This window comes from Morus notabilis, unplaced genomic scaffold (genome assembly GCF_000414095.1).
Source record: "Morus notabilis unplaced genomic scaffold, ASM41409v2 Scaffold1026, whole genome shotgun sequence".
Lineage (NCBI taxonomy): Eukaryota > Viridiplantae > Streptophyta > Magnoliopsida > Rosales > Moraceae > Morus > Morus notabilis.
Window position 1 is genome coordinate 174,490 of NW_010359148.1, and position 18,811 is coordinate 193,300.

Consider the following 18,811-nt stretch of genomic DNA (forward strand, 5'->3'; position numbering starts at 1 on the left):
TTGTCCAGTCATGGGGCCCGCGGCTTGAGTAGTTCGTGGGGTCGTATTAACGATTTCAAAATGTTTAATAAATGATTTCTTAAGCAAAGAGATCTTGTGAACTGGTAATAGAGTCTATTGCTGTAAGCCTAGATAGGATGCGGAGAGTGCATCCTCGGGGGCAGAACCCGAAACTCGGTCCGGGTAGGCGAGGCACTTGGTTAGGTAAGTAATTTGTACTAATTACTTGCTGAAGCCTGTAAAACGGTTATTTACGGTTATATTTCCTTTGAGAAAAAGGATGTGAGGTTCCGGCTGTTCTGTCGGGACTGAATGTCTTATTTTATTTACTTATTTATTTATGTATTCCCTCGTACATTTATTATAACGTTTATTTCAAATTATATCCTACTGGGCCTTTCACTCACGTTTTATGTTTTAAATGTACTAAACCCCTCCCAGGAGATTCTAGGAGCGGTGCACAGTAGCTGGATATTTGATACGGAGCAGCTGAGTTGTGCTGCTGTTGGAATCAAGTGAGGATCGTGGACATCCTCTTGGACAAATGTAAGGAATTTGAGAAATTCTGTAAACTTATATCATATTTGGATTTACTAGACTGTGGTTGATGTCTGTTGTAATGATTAATTACATGTTCATGTATGTACGGCACTGTATGTCCTGTGGGGTGGAGCCCTTTGTGTCAGAGACTCCGGGATTCTGTAATTTATTTATATTTTAATGCAGTTAAGTGTGGGGCCCGGTCTGGGAATCTGCTTTATTAATCCATAATCGAGCTCCACGTCACCCACCTCGTTTTGGGGGGCGTGACACAGCCTTACAGGCGAGTCTTACACCTCAGATAAAGAGGCGTCACTATAACTCCTATTAAGGGTCCGTTTAGTTCGTTGATTCGAGTTTTTAATTCAAGTTGAGATATGACTTTATATGAAAGTTTTTTACTGTAACAAAAAAATTAAACGTGATTATTTTTTAAAATTTTTTACTGTAATAAAATTCAAATCGATAAAATGGACGAGACCTAAATATTCTAACGGTAATGGTACATAATAGTATGGTCTTAACCTTTCTAACTCGAGTACTAGACTAATAAGAAACAATCATTAAGGGCCCGTTTAGTTCGCTGATTCGAGTTTTTAATTCGAGTTGAGATGTGATTTTATGTGAGAGCTTTTTACTGTAGCAAAAAAGTTAGATGTGATTGTTTGTGAGAGCTTTTTACTGTAACAAAACTCAAATTCTAAACTCGAATCAGCGAAATGAACGGGACCTAAATATTTACTATTCCCAAACGCGCAAACTCCTCAACACAATTCCACCGCTAGGCCATGCGAAAGCCTGTAGTAGCTGTCAATTAGTTAATGGGCGAGAAGACCTCCAAAGTCCAATCGATAAAGACTTGTAAGTAATGCTAATAAAAATAAGTTAAAGGACAATGCATGCTCACGGACAACACATCACTCGACTCAATTAGCTGTCAATTAGTTAATTGGCGAGAAGACCTCCAAAGTCCAATCGATCAAGACTTGTAAGTAATGCTAATAAAAATAAGTTAAAGGACAATGCATGCTCACGGACAACACATCACTCGACTCAATTAAATGTATTTTTAATTTAAATTGAGATATATTTTTTAAAATTTTTTTAATTATAATAAAAAAAATTATATATAATATTTTTTGATTTGAACTGAATGTTACATTATTTTTAAAAGTTTTTAATTATAATAGAAAAAATTATATATAATATTTTTTAAAAATTTTTAATTATAAAAATTTAAAATTAAAAATTTACATAGGTGAAATTAATAAGGCCTGAATATGATATCATAGGTATCCACGTGTTTTATCGTTTAACTTTCCTAGTCGATAGGCTTTGATTATTCTTTTTTTTTTTTTTTTAATTATAGTAACTTTCCATCTCATCCATTGACCAGCTTGCCAATGCAGACCAGCAGACGTCCGATTTGGGTTGCAATTTCTTTGTAACTTTTCAGCTCAACGTTCTTTTCGGATCATGACGAGGCCTCGTTCACTTTATTGATTTGAGTTTAGAATTTAAGTTGAGATGTGATTTTATGTGAGAGTTTTAAACTGTAGTAAAAAAGTTAGATGTGATTGTTTGTGAGAGTTTTTACTGTAAAAAAACTTGAATTCTAAATTCGAATCAGCGAAATAAACGGGTTAATGTTTATGTATTTTGGCTCTCCAAGAATTTTTCTCTTTCATTTTAGTCCTTTTTCTTTATCTTTTTTGGCTACTTGCCCTAAAACTTAATTTTTTTTTAATTTAGTTTCTTTTTGGGCTATTATATGCTTTTAATCACAATAATTAAAATTTAATATACGATTACTCTCTACAAGTATAGCACGTATTTTTCAACTAGTACGTAAAGATATGAGTACTTTTGTGAAACAAGAAAGAATATTGAAGTAAGAATATTTGTCTTTTTTTCTAAAAAAGTCATGGAAACGACTATCAACGTTAACATATTTCGTGAGCCTTATTAAAAGAGCCCCTAAATGTTGAGAAAAATATTGGTTAAAAGTCCTAAGATGAGCCCTATCCCTCATACGAGGAGCACGTCACTTTAAGTCTACCGAATGTGTTAATAATAAGAGCATGTGGAGTCATGATCTAAGACGCCCTATATTATGTATTAAACTTATAGGAAACAACCACGAGGTTCATTTAGTATGAGGGTTTAAATTAGGGTGATTCAAGTTTTAATTTTGAAATCAGAATTATGATTCATGATTTTGGGTCCAAATCATAGTTCTGAAACTATAACCAGAATCATGGATTTAAACAACCCAAAACCAAGAGGGTGGGTGGCTTTAAAATCATGAGTGATTTATGATTTAAAACATTACATCATAGTTCAAACCTTAAATCAGAACCATCCAAACCAAACATGATTCTGGGTGAGTAAAATTAAAACCACTTTTTATTTTTTGTAAACAAACACTAAATTAAACTCATAATTATGATTTTCAGTTCAAAATTTTTATACCAAACGGTCACTTAATAGCTTACACTTGATGGTAATTAAGAATAGTTGTAGTTGTTAGTCAAGTGGCGAGACGTACATGGAATTTGATTCGTTTGGAGTAAACAATGGGACAGAATGACTTGACTGAGTCATCGGGTCCCTTTATTTGGAGTAAACGTTGGGGCACAATGAGTACTCTATTACGAATTGCTTGAGCTTAAGGACCTACCTCCGCAATTAATTGTAAGGTAAAAATAAAGAATGTGTTTGGAATTGATTTTGTTTTTATTTTTTTATTTTTATTTTTCATGTATTTTAAGAAAAAAAAATAAAAATGTTTTTAAAATGACGTTTGGCGTAATAAAGATAAAAAATAAAAATAAAAATAATTTTTTAATTTAATATAAAAGAAAAGAAAAATAAAAAATAATTTTTAGTCGTTTTTTATTTTTTATTTTCATTTTTTCCTCTCTTGAGCAGAGAGAGAGAAAGAAAGACATTAATAATTTTATTTTTATACTGAAAATAATTTTTTCATAAAACTACTAAACGCATTTTTAAAAATAATTTTTATTTAATATTAAAAATATTTTTATTTTTATTTTTATATAAAAAAAATAAATTTATTTTAAAATAAATTTTAAACGCACCTAAAAATTACCAATTAATATGATAAAAAGTATCATGTACATTAGTCAAGTGGCGAGACGTACATGGAATTTGATTCGCTTGGAGTAAATAATGGGACAGAATGACTTTGACTGAGTCGTCGGGTCCCTTTATTTGGAGTAAACATTGGGGCACAATGGGTACTCTATTGCGTATTGCTTGAGCTTAAGGACTTACCTCACCAATTAATTGTAAGGGAAAAAATAAAAAATATCAATCAAAATGGTAAAAAGTATTATGTACGTTGATTCACTTAAAAATAAATTATTATTATTATTTAATAAAAAAAAAATTATGTCACACGCATTTATATTAAATGGCATAAATAATAGATATAGACATAGATATACGCTCACAAAACCATATATAGTAAACGATGTACTTTTTTCTAATAATGTTATGGTCTCGTTCATTTCACCTATTTGAGTTTAGAATTTGAGTTTTGTTATAGAAAAAAACTCTAAAAAATAGTCATTTAATTTTTTTGTTCCAGTAAAAACTCTCACATATAGTCACATTTTAACTCGAATTAAAAACCCGAATCAACGAACTAAACGCACAACGCACAGGTTGTTGACCAAAGTCATCCACAATTGGAGTTATTTAGGGCTTGTTCAGACATTGACTTTTAAACCTTTTACAAGCAGGGACTGTGCTTCTTTATATAAAAGCGCATGCAAGAAGTTCATTACGCTCAATCTTCTTCTGAGATGATTCCATATATAACTCCTTCACATCTAGAGAGAAAGTTAGAAGGAGAAAAAAAAAGGCAAAAAAAAAAAGACTTTTATTTCAGCGTGTAAAGCAAATTGTTTCATCTTGGTAATCCATCGAGTATGAATTTTCGATTTCAAATATATATATAAAAGACTATCTAATCAAGTATGATCATATCATTGCTGCCTCCTCCGGTGTTGATGCATTTCCTCTTCGCATTGCTTGCTGGTTTTACTCTTCTTGGCGATGCCCAGGATCAAGCAGGTACGATCAGATCTTATTATTATTTTTTTTTTAATGCAAAGAGGAAAATTAATATTAAAAAACTTAGAGTTGTTTAGTTCGCTAATTCGAATTTTTAATTCGAGTTGATATGTGATTTTATGTAAGAATTTTTTACTGTAATAAAAAAATTAGAGATGTGACTGTTTCTGAGAACTTTCTACTACTGTAGCAAAACTCGAATTGATGATTCCGTCTATATATATCAACCATAACTCTAATATCGATCACGCATCTAATTTATCTAGTGCACGGTAAGTCTTAATTAGCATATCCCTATAACATCAATCATATTGTTAAATTTAGCAACAGTAATACATCTATATATTAAAACTGCTTTTAGGCTTTTTTTTAAGAGTTAGTTAGATAAGGTTTATTTATAATTTGATTACATGTACATGTCTAAATGGCTCAGGATTTATCAGCATAGATTGTGGCTTGCAACCTGATGTTACAAGCTATACTGAGAAGGTTACACGATTAAACTTCGTTTCCGACTGGACATTCGTAGACACCGGTGAAAGCAAGATGATTTTAGAAAAATACAAAGGTGAATACCAACGGCAGTACTCCTCTCTTAGGAGCTTTCCTGAGGGAAACAGGAATTGCTACAAAATTAAGGATGTTTCAGCAGGTACCAAATATTTGATCCGAGCAGGGTTCTTGTACGGTGACTATGATAGACGAGATATGCCTCCAAGTTTTGATCTTCACATTGGAAGTGACTTGTGGGATACAGTAAATATTTCAGACTCCAAAAATACTGTGGATAAGGAGATCATTCATATCCCACCACAAAACCATATGCTTGTTTGCCTGGCTAACACAGGTCACGGGATTCCATTTATATCAACTTTAGAACTAAGGCCCTTGGATAATGCAGCTTATCAAACTCAAAGGGCGGTAGGTGGGACGTTGGTTCTTCTAGTGCATACAGGTGAGTTTTCAACCCCAATTATTCAAGGTCTTTTTATTGAAAAATGTTTGGAGGAACAACCGGTACCTGTTAACCACTTCCACTAATAGAACATGGACCCTACTTATAAACACTATGTTGCAGGATCCATCTTCTATAAGTGAGTGATTCTGAGCACCTCCAGTGCCATATAACATCATTTTTTTTAACTATATATAGTAATAAGTGGAGTAAGAAGGCACAATTACTTAACAAAACTAAGAGCCTGAATTAATAATGCCAAATTTTAGCTACAATAATTACTCTACAATGCAGTGATGCTATTTTTATTGTTAAATTTGACAAATGTTATATTTGGTACTAAATTGGTTCTAAATTAATTAGTAGCACGTATAGTATATTTTAAATTTCAGTATTTTTTTTTTGCTAATGTTAAATTTTGTCATTTGATTGTTATTCATTTTTTTTTTAATTTAGTAACTATAAAATTGTCATTTCTAATTTTTAAAAGTTAAAAGTTTGTTTTTACAAGTTTAAAAGCTTAAAATGCACGGCTTTTTTTTTTCTTTAAATAAAGCTTACAATTTCTAACATAAAATGGATATAGCTTTATACATATAAAGAGTCTTTACGGTATTTTATTCCACCGTTGGGGACTGTATTTTTATTATTAGATTAATTTTTCAACTGTTAAATCTACAGTGAAAGCAATTTGTGTGACGCAGTATAAATTTTTAATAAAAACATGCACACATCTGACGCTTAAAAAACTAATCTAATAATTAAAAACAACTTTCCCTATCGGTGAAACAAAATGTTAAGATTCCCCGTACATATATTGTTTTCATATTTTTATGTGCCAATTAATATTTAACGTAGGTACAACAAGGATTTTTATGATCGTTTTTGGTACAAGTGGCAACCTCAAAATTGGAAAACTTTAAGCACAAAACTTCCCATCATTGACTCTGAAGGCATCGATGCACATTACAACATACCAAGTGTAGTTATGAGCACTGCCGCCGCGCCGGTCGCAAATGGTTCTTTGATCTTCCGGTGGCCGCCAAGTGGCATCAGTACTCCAGGTGATCAATATTACTTCTACATGCATTTTGCTGAAATCCAACTTCCCCAAGCTAATGAGACGAGGGAATTCAACATTTTCTATAACGGACGCCTCTTCGACGGACCGATTTCTCCTCCGTACTTACGAACAAGAACGGTGTACAACAAAATTCCGTTTACAGGGCCGTACCAACATAATTTTACGATCTACGAGACTGAAAACTCAACTCTTCCGCCCATCCTCAATGCCTTGGAGATTTAGACCTTCAAACAATTTTCACTGCAAGAAACAGACCAACAAGATGGTAAGTAGTATCCTACTATCCTTAATTTCTATGCTTTATTTGTTTTTATCACTCCAAAAATTAGAGCAGTGTTAGAAATTCCAACGGGACAGTACCCTACAAATGGGCCCCACCCTCTACAGCGACGTGGCTATTGTCCCATAGGAGTTATAAAAGAATAGTCATATTTATCGTGATAGAAATTTATTTTCATCAGGCATAGAAGTAAACTCCACACGTGAGTCCCATCAAGTGGGACCCATCTCTTTACGTGTATTCAGTAAATCCTCATCGACATAAACAGGCCAGTTTTTAGTTTTCCATTATAAAAAGCATTTTCTTAAAAATAAATACGTCTTCGTGAACCTTTTTTTTTTTAAAAAAAAAAAAAAAATGATAAACAGGCCAGTTTTTAGTTTTCCATTATAAAAAGCATTTTCTTAAAAATAAATACGTCTTCGTGAACCTTTTTTTTTAAAAAAAAAAAAAAAAAAATTCTTTCATGAACATAAACATGGTGGTCCGGTTTGGGATTGTTGTATTTTTTTTATAAGCATTCCTTTTACTTAAAATAAAAGCAAAAAGAGAAGTAGAATTAAAAGGTTATAAATTTTAAATTTTCAAAAGAACTTAGAAAAATGATTTTATACACTCTTACTAGACACTATAATTGTGCCGTTTATTGTGTAAAGTACTTTTAGAAGTTTCAAGAGTAATCTCAAACTCACCCTTGTATATTTCTCAATATAAATGCTTTGTTTATCCATGTTATTTTAGACAAAGTTTCTCCCGAAAAACAATCTTAATACACTTACACTTCATTTGGTAAGAGAGAAAGAAAAGATGATGGAAAGAAAACCCATAAAAGAAAGAAATGTGAAGGAAAGAAAAAAAGTTAATTTTTTTTTTATGTGATTTGATACGATGGGAGGAAAGAAAATATGTAATAAGCTAAATAATTATTTTACCAATTATTTAGTATTAATTTAGTTTAAAATAGGGGTAAAAAAAAGTTATTCTAGTTATTAGTGAGAGGATTTAAGTTTTCCACTAATGTTGGAGATGTAAGAATTGGTGAGCGTCACAACAATTTTTATCCACTATATTTTCTCTTCCTTTCTCTCTTCCTTCCTAGCAAACAATTCAGTCTATCATTTTCCACCCAATATCCCTCCACCCACTTCCTTCCTTCCTCTTTTAACCAAACATAGCATTAGGATTTTGAAGTGAGAAGGGACTCAAATTGAGAAAATAGTTGATGTTTTTTCAGAGATTGCTCTTTTTATAATTTTGTTTTTATTTAGTTTTGTTAAGTTGTTTTATTGTTCTTTTTATAATTTAGTTTTGTTAAGTTGTTTTATTGCTCTTTTTATAATTTTGTTTTTATTTAGTTTTGTTAAGTTATTTTTTCTTATTATTTTTTATTTTGGGTTGGAGATCTTTTTGGTTTAAGTTTGTAAGGACCTATTCTTTTTTGTCTAATTTTTTTAATTTTTTTTTAATTTTTTTTTAATTTTTTCGCTTTTGCTAGACCTGGAAATGTTTGTACATTCATGTACGTGTGGGGTGTAATTCAGTTATCTGAGTATTTCTTTTTGGATGCCTGAAAATCATAGTTGATGCTATTGCAAAAGTCAAGTCAACTTATGGCTTAAAGAGAAACTGGCAAGGAGACCCATGTCTTCCCAAAGAGTACTCGTGGGAAGGTCTACAGTGTAGCTATGATGGAGATGATAAGCCTCCAAGAATTATATCCTTGTAAGTATATAGACGTATACTTCAAATACACGGATTTATATATGGGTTATTTATCTTTTTATATCTTGTATTTTATGTTTTTTTTGAAAGTATACTATCATCTTTTAATTTTATTAAAAGTATATTTTCGAATTACAGATGATACATAAATTTATACATTTTCTCGATTAAAACTTGTGACACCAAATTATCCTTAGAAAGGGATTGTATAATTATTTAAAAATAGGGACAGATGTCATATATAAATTTCCTCTAAGAATTATTTAGTTATTTCACAAGACAAAATACAAAAAAAAATATAGATTTATATATTAACTGCAATATAAAAGTATACTTTTTATGTCATATACAAATTTCCTCTAAGAATAATTTGGTTATTTCACAAGACAAAATACAAAAAAAAAAATATAGATTTATATATTAACTGCAATATAAAAGTATACTTTTAATGAGAGTAAAAACTAATGGTATACTTTCTAAATAAATATAAAATAAACCTTTATTATATATTTTGGATCTTAATAATAATACCATTATCTTATGTGTGCCAAGCTAACAAATGTAATGCAATATTCATCAGGAACTTGTCTTCAAGTGAATTGACCGGGGAGATAGCTCCTTCTATAGCGAACCTAACAATGATACAAATTTTGTACGAACCCGCATCATTTTATATCCGATTTGTTTTCCTCTTTTGTTAAAAGTATTAATACACATCGAATTTCCAAATTCAGAGAACTATCAAACAATAACTTTACGGGACGAGTGCCAAAGTTCTTGTCTCAACTGCAACAATTAAGGGTCTTGTGAGTATTTTTGTTTGTGCTGGTAATTTTCAACCTTATAGCTATTGAGCCTAGCCTTTGAATATGGTGACCTAGTGTGATCAATTGACAGAAACTTGGATAACAACCAGCTCAACGGTACACTTCCAGTAGAGCTCATGGCAAAATGGAAGAAATCTTTGCTACGACTGAGGTGAGTTATTATTATAATTATTATTATTTCTTTTAGAAAATATCTATATATTTGGATGCCGTGGTGGACCCAGCTTTTCATTTAAGTGGGGGTGTACACTATTTTTTTTCTTTTCGAACAAGTAATAGAATGAAAGATAAGGAAAATATTTCATTGTATTATTCAAGAGCTACAAAATACACATGTCCAAAAACTCTACAATAGGTGACGATGAGTGTTCATCTTTTGAAAACACTATAATATATGTCTTCATTTTCAATGCAAAAAAAAAAAAAAAAAAAAAAAAAAATTTTTTTTTTTTTTTTTTTTAAAAAAAAAAAAAAAAAAAAAAAAAAAAAAACTTTCTTTCTCGTTGTATTTAAGGTTAGATAAAAAGTTAAAACTAAAAGAGTAAAGTGATATTGAATAGGGGCATATATAGAAATAAATAATATGAGTGAGGGTTTAAGAGTAAAATTACAAAATTTTTAGTTTCTTTTTTCAAAAAAAAAAAAAAAAGTTCAGTGGGGGCCTAGCCCCGCGGCCACCAAGCATCATGTATCTATTATACTATTAGACATATTTATTTAACTATATTAAAATAATGTATTGTATAATAATACAATAATATAATATTTGGTGTGACTATCATATTGTATAAACTATTATAAATGGTAAATTAATACGATTTATGTCGTATTATTGAATACAACTCATTTTTGACGTATTATTGTATTGTATTATTTTATAGCGGATCCATAATTCATGTCGTGGTTAGGCACGACTGGGGCTCGGGGTCGGGCCGACATAGAATCATACTGGAGCCTATAATTATTTTAAAAATTGAGGGCTACAATGAAATTTTATATTTTCTAAAAATTGCATTTTGACTCCTCAATTTTTATAAAATTATATTTTGATCCCAAATGATTTTTAGAAATTTATTTTGACCCTAAAATTTTTTTTAAAATTATATTTGACCCCAAAACTTTTGAAAAATTATATTTGACCCTATAACTTTTGAAAAATTATATTTTAACCCAAAATTTTAAAAAATTTTTTATTTTGACCTCAAAATTTTTAAAATTTTACATTTTGATTTCTTGTACAATACGTCATGACACCAAATACTATATTATATTATGACTATGCAATACAATACAATACAATATAATATAATACACCTTATACAATACAATACAAATTACCAAACATGCCCTTAACAAAGTATTCAGTATTGTGTATGAAGTTGTAATTGATATTCTCAGCAATGCAATCAAATACTTTTAAGTTATCCCAAGTTTTAACCACCTAAAATAAACTGATGACCATATTCAAAGTCCTATTATTATTATTTTTTTTTTAGCAAATAATGATTTAACGTCTATCTAATTTGATCTGTTTCTAATATGAACAATTTTTGTTGCTAGTGTAAACGGGAATCCAAATTTATGCGCATCAGTTTCTTGCAAAAAGAAGCATTCTGTAGTTCCAGTAGTAGCATCAGTTGTTGGAACTTCTCTCCTCTTGTTGGCCGTAGCAGCATTAGTCCTCTGGTGGCGGCATCTTTTAAGGAATAGATCACATGGTAAGTCCGATGTACGAAAAATGGTTAGGAATACTACAGTGTTAAACAGCGCCATTAATAGAAAGTGGTACCTACCATTTTAAAGAACGTCATCGATGCCAAATAACATTGTTTCAATACATAATATCCGCGTTACTTTTTTTACTAGACAAAAAAAAAGTGATTTTGGAATTTGATGTAAGAAAGGAAAAAAGAAAAACTAAATATCAACTTAAAAATTTAGGAGGAAAAAGCAACCGAATAAACTAGGCACATGAATGAATTATTGATGCTGTTAATTTACATTTTATACTCTTAATCCTGATCTCGATGAACTTATAATTAACAGGTTTAGCGAAGGCAAAATTCACTGTTGGTCAATATTCATTGGAGTTAAGGAACGGACAATTTTCATATAACTACAACGACGTACTAAGGATCACCAACAAGTTTGAGAGGGTGATGGTAAAGGCGGATTTGGAACAGTTTATCATGGTTATGCAGACGATACCCAAGTAGCTGTGAAAATGCTCTCACCATCATCGGTTCAAGGATATCAGCAATTTCAAGCAGAGGCACGTTATAAAAATTAGGATTAATTACAAAAATTTCTCTTAAATTATACCTCTTGTAATACTTTGCTCCTGAAATTTAAAACGTAACATCTATTCCCCCTGATAATGAAATATTAACAAAAAAGCCCCCTCTATTACTTATTAGGTTTTTAATTGAAATTAACATTTAATTTACTATTTTGAGGGAATTTTAAGCAATTCTATGGTTTAAAATTCAATTTGAATTTAAACTAATTTAAATATTAAAAAAACTTCATAAATTTTTTTATTCTACCAAAAAAGATTCATAAAATTTTTAACTTACATTCAATTAATAATGAATGTATTATAATTCAAAGTTTAAATTTAAATTAATTTTAAATTCAAACTAAATTTTAAACAATGGAGCTACTAAAGTACCTAAAATAACAAATTAAATGTCAATTTCCGTTAAGAAAACTTAACGAAGATGGCTTTTTTTGTTAACATTTTATTGTTCAAGGATAACATATGTTACGTTTCAAAAATTGAGAGACAAAGTGTTATAATGGGTATAATTCAAGGAGAATTTTTGTAATTAATTCTAAAAATTATTTCTAGCTAGTTGTGTTGCTTTACAATGGTTATTGAACTGGCACTTAATATTTAAATGACTAATATTTTTATTGTCGTAGATTTTATTTATTTATTTAAACGAGATAACAGTAGTTTTCTTTTTAATGACAGGTCAGCATTCTGCTGAGAGTTCACCATAGGAATTTAACAGCTCTTGTTGGTTATTTCACTGATGAGAACAACACAGGGCTTATATACGAGTATATGGCCAACGGTGACTTGCAATCACATCTCTCTGCAGGTTTGTTGATTCAATAATTAAAACAAAAGAAAAAAAACAAGATATACATACTCTTTAAATATAGGTGCAGATATATTATTTGCAAGATTAATAATGTGAGGGATACTAATTTAAATACCAATTTTTGTACTAACTATTAAGTTGTCGTTCCTTTATCAATAGGTACAATCTCTTATTTTAATGTGACAATTTTTTGAATATTTACCAATTAAATAATGACAACTCATGAGTTCACATTACAAGACATGTGATTAAAGTTGATGTTCCTAGCATTATTCATTATTGCAAATGTAAGCTTTCTCATCATCTAAAGATGTATGAAAGATAATTTAAAGACGTTTATATAATGAATGTGCAGATAATAGTTCTGTTAATATTTTGAGCTGGAAAAACAGACTTCAAATAGCAATTGATGCAGCACAAGGTTAGCAAATAGACCAATTCTGTTTTTCAATACTTCTAAATTTTGTAATTCACTTTCACCATTTTCTTTTAAATGAGTGAACTTCAATATTTTAATACAGGACTGGAGTATCTCCATCATGGCTGTAAACCTCCTATAATCCATAGAGATGTGAAAGCCGCAAATATCTTGTTAGATGAAAAGTTTCAAGCCAAACTATCCGATTTTGGCATATCTAAAACTTTTCCAACTGATGATGGACTGACTCATGTATCAACTGTAGTTGCTGGTACTCCTGGGTACCTTGATCCTGAGTAAGTTAAATTTCTTCTATTTCTCCTCTTCTTTTATTTCTAAAAGAATTACTTTAGAGATTTGGTATTGAACCGTGTTCCATAATCTTCATTCACATGTTATACAACTGACAAAATAATTATTCATAAAAAGTACAATTCAAGTAGCACATGTGATTTGGTTGCAGGTACTACAAGTCAAATAGGTTAAATGAGAAAAGTGATGTTTACAGCTTCGGGATGGTCCTATTGGAGATCATTACTGGGAAACTTGTAATATCGAAAACCAACGATAACACTCGTCTTAACGAATGGGTAACTTTGATTCTTCAGAAAGGGCTTATCAATAGCATTATTGATCCAAGGTTGCAAGGAAACTTCCATGTTGCCGGTGCTTGGAAAGCAGTGGAAATAGCAATAAATTGTGTATCTTTAAACTCAACCGAACGACCGACAATGACTCAGGTGGTCGGAGAACTAAAAGAGTGTTTGAATGCTACGAAAGTTGCTAATTATGCAGAGGAGACCAAATCAAAAGATTCAAGTGATCAAGCGATTCCTTTGAATGATCTGCTCACTTATGGCATAGCTTCTCAACCCTCAGCTAGGTAACTATTCTTGTGTATGTTATAATCTACGATAAGAAATAGTAGTTTGTGAGACCTGATACCATTTTATGCTACGCTGTATCCTACTGTTTCTAATCCAATATTTGTACTTCTAATTTCTGCATATTCGTATAAGTATTTTTCTCCCTACTTTTTCTAGCAAAAACACGTCCGTTGAGGAAAATGACACCTAAAATTTTTATTCCCACTTATTCTCGCAATCTTAAAACTATTATCATTAAATACACTCTTCTTGTAGACTTTTGTCTACTCCTTTTACTGTACTTTCATTTAACATATAGAATTGAGAAACATAACATGACATTAATTCAACATAATATATTGACGTTGAAAAGATGTAACACCAAAATAATCAATAATATACATATATATTATATTTTTATCAATTCCCCTTGGTCGTTACTCGTTAGCAATTTAGTGTGTTACCACTGGTAACCTAATCTATGACTGCTGGTTGCCTGAGTCACTTTTAGTATGTTATCAAAGGTCACTGTCTGAGTCACTTTTAGTATGTTATTCACGTAGGAATTTAGGTCATTTTCAGTCGTTGGAGTCGCACGCTAATTTATCAACGTTGACATGGTCGAGAATTGGAGGTCAACACGGAGTAATTTGGTAGGTTATATAATACGTTACCAAATTTCGAAACCACACGGAGTAATTTAGAGGCATGGAATCCTAATTCCCCTTGATTTTACTCATTTTAATTTCCACAATATTGTCTCTTTTTTTTTTTGTAAATTGGTTTTTGTAATTTTATCTGCCATTTGTCCCCATAATTTATGTCTTTAATTTGAAATTGTAAGTGTTTAATGGAACTTGCTTAACGTACTAAATAAGTGTCTGCCTCATGCTTGAGTCAATCCAAAAAAAAAAAAAAAGTGTGAGCATTGTGTTTTTCTAGTAGTAAATTCGTTAAATTGGAGCACAACAAAACAAAAGGTCTTGCCTCTTGGATATTAGTGTGCACAATTGAGCATTTGCTTCTACTACTACAGGAATGATTAGCTTTGATCATTCATTGTTCAAAGAAAATTGGCATATATGCAGGTTCCCTATACCATGGGGGTGGCAAATCAATGTGTCATTTGGTTGAAAGGTTTAAACCATAAAATTTGAACAGAAATTCAAATTTTTATGAGAGAAAACACGTAGAAAGGATTTGTACCGTAGTTTAATCTCAAAACAAACGCATCCAGTGTTTCAACAAAATACAAAAACAAACAAACAAAACAAAACAAAAACGAAGAAGCTGTTTTTTTTTTTTTTTTGGCGAAAAACAAAAAACACTTTCTTGTTTTTCGCGTCATGTATAGACGCACATATAAACAAATAGAACTAGACTCATGCAAATGCAGCTAGTTTAGGCTTGGGAGGATCAACCAAGCAAATATCCAGCAAATTGTCAACTGATGTGTATTTGTGATCAGGATATAACTTGGAGGCTTCTAAGTCGTCCTCCGTGAGTTCAAAGCTCATCTGATCTCCTTTAATGAATATGTTGTGAAGAATTGCTACTGGTATGTTCTCTGGAAAAGGCAAATCTGTAGCCACCAAAAAATTTTTTTAAAAATAATAGTAGTTAAAAATTTGAGATTTGAGAAAATTAAGAAATTTCCCTCCCTTAATTCATTTTTTATTTTTGTATTTGTACCTTTTAAATTAATATATAGATGGGGGAAATAAAGACAGAAATCTTATAATATTACGAATAATACATGCTATGCATGTACTAGGAATAATAAATACGTGGCTTGTACTAATTATAGGAAAAGCAAAAATAGAAGAAAGATAACAATTTCCTCGTATATGGTGATCAGATTTTTTTTCTTTTCTTTTTTCGGTATGGTTGCCTAAGTCTATTATATATGTTCTTATACCATTTGTATTCAACTTTCAAAGCATCTTTGGAAGGATTTTTTAAGGACCTTTACCACATTGTAAAAAAAAATCTTTTCGATTGCAGACAAAATTTGTGTGGAAGACAGCCTATTCGAAAAGTGTACACGTGATTCAAATTATATTAACCAAATTAAGTGCGACAGCCAGTATATCACTATATGTATGCGCGCGCGAGCACATATTACCAAAGGGTGGTTCAAATATTGTTCCTTGATATATATATATATATACATATATATATATATATTGCAAATAAATTGTTTTTATAGCATTTTATGCATTCAAAACTAATAACTCATTTGTCACGTTGTTTTAAATGAAAGCGGATGGTGGTTCAAATACTGTTCCTTGATATATATATATATATATATATATATATATATATTTCAAATAAATTGTTTTTATAGCATTTTATGCATTCAAAACTAATAACTCATTTGTCACGTTGTTTTAAATGAAAGCGGAGGGTGGTTCAAATACTGTTCCTTGATATATATATATATATTTCAAATAAATTGTTTTTATAGCATTTTATGCATTCAAAACTAATAACTCATTTGTCACGTTGTTTTAAATGAAAGCGGAGGGTGGTTCAAATACTGTTCCTTGATATATATATATATATTTCAAATAAATTGTTTTTATAGCATTTTATGCATTCAAAACTAATAACTCATTTGTCACGTTGTTTTAAATGAAAGCGGAGGGTGGTTCAAATACTGTTCCTTGATATATATATATATATTTCAAATAAATTGTTTTTATAGCATTTTATGCATTCAAAACTAATAACTCATTTGTCACGTTGTTTTAAATGAAAGCGGAGGGTGGTTCAAATACTGTTCCTTGATATATATATATATATATATTTCAAATAAATTGTTTTTATAGCATTTTATGCATTCAAAACTAATAACTCATTTGTCACGTTGTTTTAAATGAAAGCGGGCTTGATAATAACATGAAAGTCCTAACACTATTCAATCGAAATACAAATGAAATCTATACCTACCTACTAATTAAGTGAGAATAAGTTTCTAAGTTTCTAAGTGGGAAGATATGTGCAAAACGTTCGTAGGGGTTTTCACAAGGGGCTTCTTCCCCTTCATTCGACGACACATTTGTTTTTTAAACTTTTTTTTTTTTCATGTTGTTTGCTTTAAATCTTTTTTCCTCTTTCCTCTTTTTCTTTTTTGTCTTTTTTAAATATCAATTTGTATAACCATTAATTTAAATGAGTCGTCGCGTTTTTGACTAATAATTAATAAAGACACTAGATATATAAATAATCTTACTCTCGGAGAGCTTGATAATCTCGTCCTCAGGAACATGACTTCTTTTGAGGGTACGACATGTCTTTTTTTCCCACAAAGCTATTAAATCCAACTGAGATGTAATGTTTCCAGTGGGCCTATATATGATGACACGATTGGCCACCCTTGAATCAGTCGATGCTTTCACTGTGTAAGCGGCCACATCTTCCTCGTAATTCAATACAACTACCGATCAACAAAAATTTAAGACATAAGGTTAGAAAATTGTTTTTCAGCCCTGTCGGACTTCATACGAACTAAACAATTTCTTAAATATTTTCGAGGTAACTTTTCGAAAGTGGAATAAATTCTTTTTACTCTCTTTCATCTTTTCTAATCATAGGATAATTGGTGGAAATAGTTTTCTAAACTCTTTAGTAAGTGATCATTTGGTTATTGCTTAATAATTTAATAATAGATTCGACCGAATTAGAAATGTCCGTTTAGAATGAGACAAAAAATAGCACATGAGGCACAAATCGCCAACTATTAACTAAATTTAATAGACTTTTTTTCTTTTTGTTCCTTTTTTTTGGGAAGAATTTCAAGTGTAGGATTTGGACCAGTCAATCCGATTGAGTGGTACAAATTCCATGACATGAGTCTAAGGATGAAAATATCGACATTTTTACAGATATTTCAGTGGAAATTTTCGTATTTTAGAAGTACCGATATGAAAATAGGGGTATAGTATATTTTTAGCGTAATATCTTGAAATTTCTACAGATATTTCCGTAAATATTGATATTTTCACGGAAATTCCATTTTTGAGGAAAATGTAGTGTTAAATGACCGAATATCATGAAAATTTCACTGAAATATTAGTAAATTTCCATAAAAGTTTCCGTAACTTTATATATATATATATATATATTTTTTTTTTTTTATTTATTTATTTTACTTTTCAAAAAAAATATAAAATATGGAATGTCCAAAATTATATGAGGAACTATTCAAACTCCATGTCTTAGTAGCAATACAAGTTTAAACTAAGAATGTGTTCAAAATACCTTCCAACCTCCTAGAAGCTCCTTTTGGTGTTGATAATTTATCATCATGTATGAAACCATATATGTACAGTATATGTATTATGTTGACTTTCAGCTATTTTACTTAATTTGTGAACATGTGCTAAGTATTTATGGTATTATGATTACACTTTACCTTGCATATTTATCAAATAATTGGTATTTTGATTGAGAGTTTCATCTAATTAATGTATTATTATCTATTTTAATATTTTTAAAGTCTCATTCGAAAATAGTGTTTTAGTATGAATTTTTATTTTTTATGTCAATTTCAACCGATATCGATATTTTCATAAAATTTAAGTACCAATATTTCCATAAATATCGATATTTTCATCCTTGCATGAGCCTTGTTGGAAAAAAAAAAATTTGTTGCAAAAAAAACCTTTGTAATATCGAAAAGGTGATATATCTATATATATATGTGTGTGTGTGTGTGTGTGTGTGTGTGTGTGTGTAAAACGTATTATAATTAGTCAAATAGTACTTGTTAATAGTTGGAACGTGAGAATTTACCCTTGGCATGACCAGTGCCATAAATGATCACTTCATCAAGCTTTTCATGTGGACGGAGCAAATAATCAATGAAATATGCTGAAAAAGAGTTGGCTGAAACATAAGTGTAGG

General features: G+C 30.4%; 2 protein-coding genes across 2 annotated transcripts in view; one reads left to right on the plus strand and one right to left on the minus strand.

Moving 5' to 3' along the window:
* The first annotated feature begins 4,377 nt into the window (after positions 1-4,377).
* LOC21389788 (probable LRR receptor-like serine/threonine-protein kinase At1g05700) lies at positions 4,378-14,123 on the plus strand. Its single transcript, XM_024162772.1, is given in 15 exon segments — positions 4,378-4,641; positions 5,075-5,539; positions 5,542-5,596; positions 6,455-6,945; positions 8,541-8,682; positions 9,263-9,334; positions 9,417-9,488; positions 9,580-9,660; positions 11,070-11,227; positions 11,556-11,666; positions 11,669-11,781; positions 12,487-12,616; positions 12,975-13,040; positions 13,141-13,333; positions 13,501-14,123. Coding segments are annotated over 15 exon segments (2,670 nt in total). The 5' UTR covers positions 4,378-4,544; the 3' UTR covers positions 13,925-14,123.
* Positions 14,124-15,285: 1,162 nt separating this feature from the next.
* Positions 15,286-18,811, minus strand: part of LOC21389789 (isoeugenol synthase 1) — a 4,393-nt gene continuing 867 nt past the window's right edge. The window contains 3 exon segments of the mRNA XM_024162777.1: positions 15,286-15,485; positions 17,139-17,342; positions 18,701-18,811. The exon segment at positions 18,701-18,811 is cut by the window's right edge and continues 7 nt beyond it. Of these exon segments, the coding sequence (XP_024018545.1) occupies positions 15,286-15,485; positions 17,139-17,342; positions 18,701-18,811 (515 nt within the window).